At 37.8% G+C, this 12782-nt stretch overlaps 1 protein-coding gene across 2 annotated transcripts in view; it reads right to left on the minus strand.

The window, feature by feature from the left end:
* Positions 1-519: 519 nt before the first annotated feature.
* MAP3K7CL (MAP3K7 C-terminal like) overlaps positions 520-12782 on the minus strand; it is a 31284-nt gene continuing 19021 nt past the window's right edge. For both annotated transcript variants that reach the window (XM_010585287.1, XM_010585286.1), the window contains 2 exons: positions 10020-10135; positions 520-1682 (listed from right to left, as the gene is read on the minus strand). In XM_010585287.1, the coding sequence (XP_010583589.1) occupies positions 1502-1682; positions 10020-10135 (297 nt within the window). In that variant the 3' untranslated portion in view covers positions 520-1501. The remainder of the gene's footprint in view (positions 1683-10019; positions 10136-12782) is intronic.

Raw genomic sequence — 12782 nt, forward strand, 5'->3', positions numbered from 1 at the left:
CCCTTTGTGTCTCCGCAGTGGCCAGGGTAAGGGAGTAAGCAGTGCCCCCGCCCCTGCGGCTCAGGAGGAGAAGTGGAGACAAGGCTGTCCTCTCCCGCTACCTCCTCATACTCTCCTACTGCAGTGTCAAGTGCTTGTAGTAATGCGGAGACTGTTTTCATCTGCAGGGAATACTGTAGGTAGTTATCACAGAGAAATAAAGGGCAGCTGTATTTTTTTGTCCCCTTTGCTGCCGGAATTACAGGGGAACATTTTGGTGTCAAAAGACTTTCCCAGGAATTGTTCTGATTAACAGAAAATCCCATTTTTATAATAGATTAGTGATAATAATCAAAGCAAAAGTTCTGGCAGAAATCTTAAGTTCCCAGTTTTCAATTACTAAGACACATTTCAGTACTAATGACACATCAAGTTGAATTCCAACCTCATGAAGATGTAACAAGCTGCATCTGTCAAGCAGAGTTAAAAATGCAGGGTGATTTAAGAACATTCAGAACATAAAATGGCTTTTCTATATCCGCTTTTAATGAAAAAAATACTGTATGAATAGAAATGGAAGTATAACAAAGAATTTTCAGTTGATCTAGGAAAATACAGGGATAAATAGAGCAAGTAAAACTAACATTTTACTTCCAGGTCATTTGTGTATCACGGAACTCCTGTCCCTACTTACAGCCACTTATGTTTCAAAACAGATGGGAAAATAAGAACAAAATATCCTCACAGTACTTTTACTGACATATTCTCAGTGGAAACTATGATGTGATACTCATATATTAATTTTTCATTTCTTGCATGCCAAAAAGTACAATAAAGAGACTTTCAAGCTATCTTTATGCTTGAGGAAGGAAAGGTTGATCTCATCTGCTTCCTTTTAATTTCATAACTTGCAAACTTTTACTGCCAGTACACTCATTTGATAAAAAATAATTATGTTACTTCAATTTTTAATGTGCAATGTCTCAGATTTTATACAACAACGTAAAGTCGACATGGAATAATGAAGTATAATTTTTACCAGTGAGGAGATCTGTGTTAAGATAACTTCCAAACACTTTAGGCATGAGGAAAATAATTAAAAAAATCTTCACCAAACTAAAATTAACATACATGTATTCCATATATTAACATTGTCCCTGCTGTATGCCTTAGTATGGTCCAAATTCCCAACACAGAGACTATTTATATCATTTTCTAGTGTGTCCATATCTTCTTAAATTGGAAGAAATATGTTTAGAAAGGAAACCTGATCTACTAGAACATATAATGAGGATAGATTAACTTCAATTATGTTACTTGAAATAAAATATCCATTATATAATGGATGAAATATCCATTATATTAAGCTACTGGCTGGCAAGCATTAAATCAAATATAGACTTCTAAATACTCTGTATCTGTAGTAAAGTATTATAACATATTAAACAGACCTTTATTTTAAAATCTCTTTCCAGCACAGGACCAATCCTGTAGTAACTGCCTCACATAAGCTAGTTGCGAGTTATGAGGACCCCTGTCTTTTTTGGTACTGTATTCTGAGCTTTTCCAGTTGCTCTACACACTGCGTCTGGGCCAGCTTCAGTGTTCGGTTCTCCTCTGTCAGTTCTGCATACTCCTTCGCCAGCTGAGCAGCATCCATGCTTTCTTTTTCCACTTGTTCCAGCCTGGCAATCAGCTCCTTTCTGACAATTATGAAAAAAAACCCAAAGATTAAAAATGGCAGCATGCAAAAATTTGTTGTCGTGTGTTAGGTTAAAGCTGAACTATAGGTGTTAACATGGTATTACTTGAGCTCTTGTGAAACAAAGACCTTGAAAATTAATTTGTTAGAGTCCTCCTTTTCCCTTTAAAAGATGAAGCTGCCAAAATCTCTGATAGGTTTGCTGTTCAGCGACCAAACCTGTAAAATGCTGTGGACCTTCAAGTATCTCTAACTTCAGTAAGAGTTGAATATGCAGTTCATAGGGGAGAATCAAGTTCTTGGAGACCACATGCTAATATTTTGCCTGAAGAATAACAATTCATTTTTCTCTCAATACTAAACATATCTGAAAGAGAGCGAGGGGGGTTTTGCTCAGTTGGTTAGCTTTATCAGTAAATTCTGTGAAGTATGCCTGGTTTCCTTTTCTCTGCTACGAAGAAAAACGATTCTAGTAAATACTAGGCACATAAATCTGAACTACGTATATTGTTTCTGTAACGTGTTTATGCTCAGTCCTTCGTCCTACTGCTGAGGAAGAGTGATAAAGCTGCAAACCTGACCCCTCCTGGTCTTTTTAAGAGCAGACACAGGAGGATTCAAGCTATTGCTTCTTTCCGGAGTCACACAGTGCCCTGTATTCCCAGAGCTGGCCAGGAGCTGGAGTCTCCTGTACAGTATCAACTGAAATTATGTCAGCACAAGTTAAGATAAAAGAGCTCTTAAAACAAAACACACTGAAGGCATGAGTAACTCACAGGGTATCTAATCGCTCTCCACTTAGCTACCCAGCAGGCTAGCCTGGCCTCTGCTTTTTGCCCCCTTTAAGTCAAATCACTTATTCACCCCTGCTACAGGAAGTCTCTTCTAAAAGGTTCTTAGTTCTTCTGATCATTCTATCTCAGAGATTAGTTAATCTTTAACTGTTCATAGCCCTGTGACTTTATTTCTCAGTCATGTCAAAACAATGCTTGTAGATCATCAGTGGGAAGATGTAATGCCTTCAAAGTGGATAGCTTTTGCTGCAGTCTTTAAAGGAGCCCTCTTGTCAAGCTAGACCAGTGCTTTCAGACGGGAAATTCCTACAGATCAGTAACTCTATCGCCACAGGCCAGAGTATCCATGAAACAATAACATTTCAGTATTTGCTGATTGCTTACATTACTTACAGCTGCAAAACTACCACTTACAGCAGCAAAGTGGTAAGCACCTGGGTTTTGAAAAACACTTCTATGTGGCCTTCTTTTAGGATCGGTTTGATCTTCCTCTGTCTTTACTACAGCTTTCAGCGATAGCAGTTTGCCCATGGTTTAGCTGACTGTTTATGGTCACAGTAACTGCAGTTCAAGGAGACACAGAAGAGACCCCCAGCACACTCATTTCTTCCAACAGTGTTTCCCATACAGAAAAAAAGAAGGGAAGAATTAGAAGCCATTACAGCAATTTTAAATCCTCCAGAAGTTGAAGTATATAGAAACCCTCCTGTAGCTAAATATGTTGGCTTTTTTTTATACCACTGAGGTAATGCATAGCAGCTATGCTGCAGCAAAGCCTCTTCTCTTCCCTTTCACCAGGTGAAAGGTATATTCAATCAGCTCTTCAAGAGAAAATATCAAGAGCATATTTTTGTTCAGCAGAATTCTATTAACATTTGGCACAACAGAGTTGTAACAATTTTAAAAGCAGCAAGCCATTAACAAATTCATTTCTCTTTGCTTGGGCCATGCTAGATCAACCAATTTTCAAACTGGCCAAGATGAACTGATCTTGCTAGACAGTTTGATATTCCAGCTCCTATTAATGGGACTATAGGCCACGAAGGAGTAATTGCATGTATGCTTTAAAGGGTGAGAAATGCATTTAGAGACAATGAGATTTTACAAGTCCAGCAGCCTTAATCACTTCAGTCTCTTAGGGCTTCCTCTAGAAGAATTTTGTCTTTTGGGACCAAAAGAGAGCTTCAGCAATATTTCTTTGCAATTAGTCTACTGGTGCAATGCCGGACTGAAGGATTAAATTAAGCTCTTTCAAATTACAGGCTGTTACTCAGAAGTGTTCCAAACAAATTAATTCAGAATCATTCTTCCATACTTTTCTTACACTTAACAAGGTTCTTAAATGGAGATACAGTGAACACACTAATCAGTAATCAGCATCTTAAAAGCAGGTAAACCTTTTCCACAGGGACTTTTAGTAAGTGTAAAGGAAAGGTACTAACTACTCTATTTGGACTTGAGCCAGGAGTGGCAAAGACAGTGTGCAAACTCAAACAGCTCTATTAATGAATGTCAGTCCTGATTTGGTAAGATGAGGCTATGTGCAGGCATGGCTTTCGTGCTGCTCTCCAGTAATACTCAAGCAACAGAGATAACTCTTTTGTCCCCTGGGATTTAGCTTTGCTATTAAACAAAATATAAATGCATTCAAATCAAAATATACTCATTGCTGTAGTCCACATTCTAGGGCCTCCCTCGCAGAAACAGTTTCCTTGGACTGAGGGAGTAAAATTGCCCACTTCTGAGTCAGCAGAACCTACTTATTCCCTTCCCATCAGGATCAACACCTGTTTACAGAGTAGGGTGATGTTTCAGGCAAATACTGCCAGCCTGCCAGAGATCTAAAATTAGAGTACCAGGGAATTGCTAAATGTTATGAATGGTGTGGTTTATGAAGCTCACAAAAGGATGAGGACAGTAACTAACATTTGCTTCTGATCTAATCCAGGATTTGAACTTAGCTTCCAGAGGTTAAAGAACACCATACTAAGTTCTTGCACCATCTAGCCTTTGTTATGGATGCCTAATAAATACATCTAGCACTGTTTAATCTGTGTTTTCTGTTAACGGTTACCCTGAGTTTAAATATTAACAGCATTGATAAGGTATTTTCTAAAATGGTGTTCAGGTACTTGAAGCTTTGAGACAATCTGTAATGTACACTTTAAGTGTTCTTTTTTCGGGATGGGTTTGGGTGGGAAGGGAAGTCAAGTGTGATTTGCATCATAAACCAATAAACCACAAGCCACACCAGAGCAGGAGAAAAACCCAGTATGGTCTTAGGGAAATTATTTCTCTTGTCCTGGCCTTAATGACTGACCATGCAGATAACAGAAATCCTTTATAGTAACAGTCACAATGAATAGATACCAAGAAAAGTGACAGACGAAGCAGATAAACTATCTGGAGATTAAGTGTATTTGGAGCTGGAGTGGACTCAAGGAAAACAGCTTCCACAGTGCGAAGAGGCAGACTTGACTTTCTCCTGTTGTGAACAACATATTCAGGATCATGCATCTGTGGTACTACCCATTTCTTCCCAGCTGACATGTACCTGTGTATTGTGGTGGCCATAAGGTCATTTACTCTTCCCATAGCTGACATGGCTTTCACGTCAGGAGGAATCATGACACCGTGTAAGGTAATTGCTGTCTGAGGAGACTGAACTTGCATGTCCAAAGTCTACTAATTAATTTTTAAAACAATGAGACAGCCTGTTTTAATGTAAATGAAAATATGTCTCGGATGCCAGCACATAAAAGGTCCATAAATATTCATCACTGCAATAGGGCAAGTTGAGGTTTCTCTTTGTATTAGAAAAGCTGTAAATTCCACTATTTGGCAAGTAACATGTATTTTGGATACACGTGAGATGATGCAAAATCAGGTCTAGAATGGGAAAATTATTAAGATAAAAGGTTGCCTGTATGGTTTACACCAATCTTTTTCTGCAGTACCTGAAAGTCTGAAGACTGCTTGTCTCAACAGTGTCGTAAAAGACACTCCAGAAATAGTGTACCTGGAGAAGCCATCTGGACCTGAGACCTTAGAAACAGTCCTTTGGTCACAAGAGCATGCTAAAGCATACAGAAGGATCCCACAAAGTTAAGCAGACATCTCCACTGCATGTCTACTGTAATATGTGTAAAAGGAGGAAAAGAAATCATATCCATGGCAAAGAAAATTAGTGATCCTAAACCAGGTGGTGATCAAATGATATTTTCTGGAGAGTTATATTAGAATTGTCTGGGGGAAAAAAAAGAGAAAACCAGCCAGTGCTAAGAATATAAGATATAGCTAGCAACCATGGCAACTCTAATATTTAACTACATAATCCAGGGTCATTATCTAGTAATAGCAATATAACAAGTGCTCAAAATAACCAGCCATCCCATCCCTTTCACCCAAACTTAGATACCCAAAAACATCTGTTATGGAAATACATGTGTGTTTCTGGAACATAAATTAAATTACATTCTGTGACCTAAATGTGGTGTGTTCTCGCTTCCACACCCTTTTCTTCCTTTTCAATCCTGTCTTCCATTCCAGAGTGATTTTGTCCCTTGTACTAGATATTGCCGGCGTAAATGGGAAGAGTTAGAGTGAAGACAGCAAAGCAAGCTATGATTATTTATGTTAGCAAAAAAATCTACACAATGTTCTTTTAAATTCTTTCAATTTCTTCCTTCCTTTTGTTTGTCTTTTTCCTGAGTAACTTCCTCTCCCTTTATTTGTTTTGTCCTTTGATTTTCCCTTTTTTGAACCTGCAACCTCAGTTTCTCTCCCACATTTCCCATTTTCCTGTGAAATAGTTGTTGCCTTCTCTCGTGCTCCCAGCCTAGCATATTCTCTTGCCATCTACATTGCATACAACAGAAAGGAGCAAATAAGCTCTGCTCTTGCCTTGATGAAAAGCAACCCTCGTCATTACACCACTGCCTTTCTATACTTCGGCCGTACTTGATCCTCACACTACAGTGAGAGACAAGTCAAGATAAGCAGAATCAAAAGTCTTTGAAAAGTTGCAAAAGAGTAAATGTTTTTGACTATTTTAAAAGAATGTTATTCAACTTTCTATTTCTTAAAGATGCCTCCTTTAGAAATATACTTGCATGTATTATTTCATGTATAAAAGGTTACACTGAACTTTGGAGGTTGGAATAAAAATTTAAAGTAGAATGAACACTATTCCAATTTTTGTTTTACTAAAAAGCTCCAATACCTGTACAGTCTTTTATGTCAGGTTAACTTAACATTATTTCTTCCTTCTGACCAACAAATCAAAAATATTTGCTCAATTCATTTTCTGCTCTTTTCCTGACAATCATTGTCTTCAGTATTCTGTGTGCAGAGTGTACTACCAGTAGGCACCACAGGTGCACACACTGTGAGGTGAGACTTGACATTTTAATTCCACCGGTGAGTTGATCTGTGGAGAGGAATTTCAGAGCACTGGCAGGGGTACCACCCAATAGCACTTCTGGTTGCCTTTGGTAAAAATGCACGTTGAAGAACCCTGCACAAATTTTTTTGTTCCCATTACAAGGGATGAAACTCTATCTTTGTCCATTTTATAAAAACAATATTTAAAAGAAACTGACAATAGATAGTAGGTGTATTAGTCGATTGTGAATCTTTACTTCCTTACATTCAAATTCAAATGGAGAAGAAGATAAAGACACTTGCAACGGGCAAATTTCAGAAAGCTGCAAACTCCATCTTTTCAATTTGATTGTAACTGCTTTTGAGGTTAAAATCTGTACATCTCATCAGACTTTTTAGAAAAGTCAAAGCATCCTCCCCTTCTGAGAACGGAATATTCAACATCATGCCACACCGGCCATTGTAATCCACTGATCTTCTCTTCATTCAGCACATGCTACCCCATAAACTTCCTTTAACTTTCAAACTGTAACTGTTGAGAACATTTTTAGATATCAATCAGTGATCACTAGACCAAAACTCTCTTTTATTTCTTGCTTACTCCTTCACCTCCACACTTACACTCCCTTTCTATCTAGTTTTATATAAAAATCAAGGTTAATGTGTTCAGGTTGTATACGCCTACATGAGTGTACAGGTATGTGTGTCCTAATAACTTTTTAATCCACCTTCCAATTTCAACCAAACTTCATGCGCTGAAGAGGTCCCAATTAGTTTCTGGAAGGTTTTATAGAAACAAGCTGCTACCCAAAGGTGAAAGGCAGTATCATGAGACCTCCTCCAAAATACTAAAAAATGGAGAAGCTACCTGGAGGATGGAGTCATAAACAGTTCCCGTCTGGAGAAAAAAAAGCTTCTGTTGGCACTTGCAGCTTTTTAAACATCAAAATCAAATAACCACAGTGCACCAAGCTGCAGGAAATTAAGCATCTTCAATCCCAGTGCTTGTAGGATCACTTCTTCAGATTAAGAGATTTGGAAGGTGGTAAAAGGTGCTGCACTGATATTTGTCATGTTTAGGCATTTCACAGCTACACAGCATGTGAATATCTAGGCCACAAATATGGAATTAGAAGGCACATAAGAATCACAATATCATTCTATATGCTGCCTTATTCAGCCACTCTTGTTTTAACATATATTTACTGGGGCATTAAATCTTCTATCCACAGAACAGATTCAGCAATGGTAGCAGTGGTGGAAGCTTCCTCACATTGTTTCATTGTTGACATCCACTGGTGGAATGCAGGAAAATGCCAGCCTGAAGCCCCTTAATTCATCCAGGATAACCACTGCTGAGAGCCTGACTTTTGGGCTCAGAGGTTGATCAGGATAGTTTTGAGCTCAGGTAAACAATTTTGTGCATTTAACTGCCATTCCCAAGGAGCAAAATATTTCTAATTCAGCTAGTACCACAGACTCCATAGGTAAACAAAATGGCTTTTTTTTTTTCATTCTAGCAAATGCAAAAATATGTACACAAGTCTAGTTTTCAAGGGCTCCAAGTTTACTTTGTAAATGTGCATAACTGATTCAGGGATGTGTCAGTAAAAATAATGCATTTATATTAGTAGGCTCTACAAACCAAATGATCTAAGGCTACCTTTTGAATTTATGCATCTAAAGTTAAGTACTTAAACAACCATTCAATATTTTATATTCCATCTGGATTTCCAGAGAAGACAAACACACATGGTTTCCACTGAATTCACTTGGTTGCTAAATACACATGTAAGCAATCAAATTTGATAAATCATTGCAAAATTATTTGAATTAATTACCTTCTCTACATCTTTTTAAAAACACAAATTACTTTTGATTGGCCAAGTTTAATTAATGATAAATCAAATGCAAACACTGGGACAATGTAGTGTTAATCTCTTGTGGTTATTTTGTCGTCTTTTTTAACTTTTGCACCAGTCTGTCAGCAACTGAGTGCTATGCAGGTCCTGCACTGGAAGGGGATTTGTAGTGGGAAACCTCAACTAGTTCCGACACTTTAGGCAACAACTAACTATTTTGTGCCTGTAGCCATCAACTCTGATAAAGACAAGTGTCACTTTCTTGCCCTGCATAGTCTGGATTCAAGGACATCTTTGGCTATCTTGTAAGACTACAGGACTTCACCAGTTCCCCTCCCATCACTTTGCTTCTGCAGCTGAAGACTCCCATGGATGCAAAGTTGGCTGAACTGCATGGTCAGCTGTGTGGAGACTGCTATGAAACAGATACAGTGGTCCACCTTCTACTCAGAGCCCACTCTGCAACAGAGCTCTTTTTACTCCTGTTGCTATATTACAAATGTTTCTGTTCAAGCAGGACCTGGAAGAATGATGGTGTGGTCTTAATTTTCAAAAGTCTCAGAGATCGACACTTGAGGTAACTCCCTGAGGAAGGCAACACTGCTTGAAGTCACCTTCAGTGTGAATGCAAAAATAAAAAAGCATTTGAAAGAGAAAGTTTACTTAGCAGTAACTGTTATTCCTTGGGGTTGGTTGTCTGTTAGAAACTTTCACTACTCACCTTCTTTTCTCTTTCTGAATTTCTTTTTCAAGTTTCTTGTGGAAAGGGACCAAGAGTCATGGAGTGCACTTTGCCATTTAACAGTCATGCAAAGATGACAGGGGTGTGAGTATAGACAAGAAAAAAAGTCTCCAGCTTATGCACTTTGGATATGAACACCTAAAATGTCAATGCCCCTCACAGAAAAAATGTTTACTAATACTGTCAAGTACTCTAAACATAACTCTAAACCTAACCTAATTATGTTCTTCATTAAAACGTGTAAAGTTAAATGGAAAAAAATTTCCTAAAACTAAAAAGGGGACTCGCACCAGCTGAACTAGATTGTTATGTGACCTGGAGGCTGTCGATGAAGGTTTTAAGGGACATCTGTGTAACTGACGGCCCTGAACTATGACAACTCTGTGTCCTTAGTGGCCCCAGTTGATCCTATGGACCAATGGTCTAACTGTTGTGCTGTACTGTGACTGTCACGCAGACGGTATAAGGTCAGAAAATATCATGTGAAACCCTCATGTTCAAAACAGGATTTTACAAAGAGAATATACAACAGTAAATACTTCAGGAAAATTACTCACTTTCTTTCTTCCAGCAGAGCAATTTCTTTCTTGACCTCATGGTACTCTTCGGCTATTTTGCAGTGCTGTTTGTACACTTGCATAGATTCCTTAGAGTCATGACAAGGAGGCAGTGGCTTTAAGAAAATAATAAGAAAAAAATATATATATACTGGTTTTGAATGATACAATATTTATCATAATTCCTGTGAGAATATGTAAAGATTCCCCTCCCCAGCTGCAGGATACAGCCAAATATTCCTAGTGATAGCCTTTCATGGAAGGGAGAAAATCACTTCGCTGCATAAGAACATGCATAAACCTTCAAACCTTGTAAGGATTTTCAGAACTTTCCTTGTCAACTTTGCAAAGTATGCCTAAAGATTGTTCAAAAAAAGATTTCTCCCTTACCTCCCTCTTTTTCAGCTACAGTGATATAGGAATGCTAAAGTTTATGCATGGGTCAGACCCATAAAATACATGAGCATGTTTTCACTGCAGGAACTGCAGCCCTAAGCAGAAGGGTAACCTGAGTGCAAACAAGCTCTTATTCTCCAATTCTGCAAGATGAGAAGAAAAGACATGGAAAGCTATTGACTAAGCACTCTTTTTTTCATAGATGCAATGCTTATTCCAGTTTATTACTAAATGGGGCAGGACCATGAACTGGACACTGGGGCTGATTCTGCTGGACTCAACAGGAGTTATACTGCTGACTCCAGCGCAGCCAAGATTTGACAACGGGTTCTATCCCAGCAATGCCTCAAGCTGTAAGTAGTTTGCTCAAGATCATACCTAGTTTCTCTGCATCTCTGTTTACTGTAGAAGAAGGGCATATAATTAGTTAGCAGAAATGGTATGAGAGTTAAATCAGGTATATTTGCAAAGTGTTTCAAATTTCCATTAGAAGTGCAGGTGAGATTGAGAGTATAAGGATGACAACCATTTAAAAAAAATCAGATAAAAAAGACACAGTGAAGGCAAAAGCACTGTACCTCCTAAGCTAAATACCAACATTATTGCAGCAAGATTTTAATTTTTTTCAATGCACACTGGAGGTAATAAATACGCCAAATAAAACCACTCTGTCCTGGGACTCCTCATATAAATTTCAACCAAGATCTTGAAAATACAGTTTGGTTAAATGTCAGTGCTTTTTGTTCCTTAAAAAGAATGCAATTTAATTCAGACTTCAGGCTTGACTGTCACATTTTGGCTATAACACTTTCAGGAAGTGTAGTATTTTTAAGTTGTTAGCCATGAAGCAATTGACTGTAAATGAACTCCAAATAGCATGCTTGAACCACCTGTTTGAAGCAAAAGGAAGCACTTAAAATAGTTCCTTTACTGTCCAGTTAAAGAACATCCAATTGCTTTTCACAATATAAGTAAGTAGATTATTTTTTATTTCTTGTTGTCCTACTTTGACTCTTCTCTGTAGCATAATATTCCTTCAAAGTCATTGTTAGGAAAAGAAAAGCACAAGTCTTCAGACTTTTCCTATTTATGATCTTGTAAACCTTTCTTTTAGCTAAACTGGAAATTTAAATTTTACTGAACATATTCAGAGACAAAAATTAAAAATATTTTTATCCAGGAGGCCGGCTAAGTTGGCTTCAGATATACCCCAATGAACAGATGTAACTAATGTATGGACCTTGCGAGTATTTGTAGACGGTATGTGGTTCTTCACTGAAATTTTAACACAGACACTCATTTTCCATGTTCTAAAAGTAAAAATGCTGTGGCAGAATTGCTTCATAGCATGTTGTTTCATTCTCTCTGAGCCTGGAGAATCTGGAAACCCAGGGAAAGGGCAGTCCATTACTTGATGAATCTGGTCCCTAGGAAAGGGCTTTTAATTACATTTCATTGTGGACGAGCAATAGGACCATTCATATAGCCACTGAAATAATAAGCATAAATTTAACAAGACAGAATATAGAAGTCTCAGTGCTCTAATCCAAGAATGCAAGGGTGAGCCAAAGTAGCATCTCTGGTATCTACCAGAGATCAGCAAACAACAAATGCGTCACAATAAAACAATTTTGAACAGTACCCAAGGGAAAGTCCCCAAACAGTGATACTTCAAAAGAAAAAAACCCTTCGCTTTTGCTTCCAACTTAGTTTCCGCAAATCTAGCTGGTTTAAACCAGTTTAAAAATTAAAGCAGCATTCAGTTTCTATATTCCAGCTTCCCACTCAAAAGATATATATAGAGAGCTAAAAATTATGTAGTTATGCTGAGACTTAGTATCTAATTCCCACTTAGAACCAGTTGCTGACTTTCAAACCCCTTCCTATCATTGTTTCCTCTTCAGTGTCCTTTTTTCTTACACTGATATTTTATCACTCAAAATAAACTGACAACAAAAGATACATTCAGTTTACTAATGTTCTGTTCATACAATTCTTTTCAATCTTGTCTGATGCTATCAAGCACTATATCAAGAACTTTTAAAATCCTGAGTGTCTTTTTACTTTAAAATGTAAATTTGATTATGTTTTTATATGACTAGATGACCAGACAATTTGGTTTGCTCTTTTGTAATTTTGAAATTTCTAAGAAAGGTTTTGGAGATAGTACCTACAATGTCCATGAGTAATTTCTGGCCAGAAGGACATGAAACAGGCTTATGCATTCATTACTTAACAAACACCTCTGCTGCAATCACAAGAAAAAACGGAGAGATACAAGTCTGGTCAGTTCTTTGCCGCCCACCAGAAAATGCAAGCCAACACAAAAGCACAGAGAAATTATTTTATGCATGTCTAACAGCCTAC

The sequence above is a fragment of the Haliaeetus leucocephalus genome, unplaced genomic scaffold, assembly GCF_000737465.1.
Source record: "Haliaeetus leucocephalus isolate CR32 unplaced genomic scaffold, Haliaeetus_leucocephalus-4.0 Scaffold93, whole genome shotgun sequence".
NCBI classification, from domain to species: Eukaryota; Metazoa; Chordata; class Aves; order Accipitriformes; family Accipitridae; genus Haliaeetus; species Haliaeetus leucocephalus.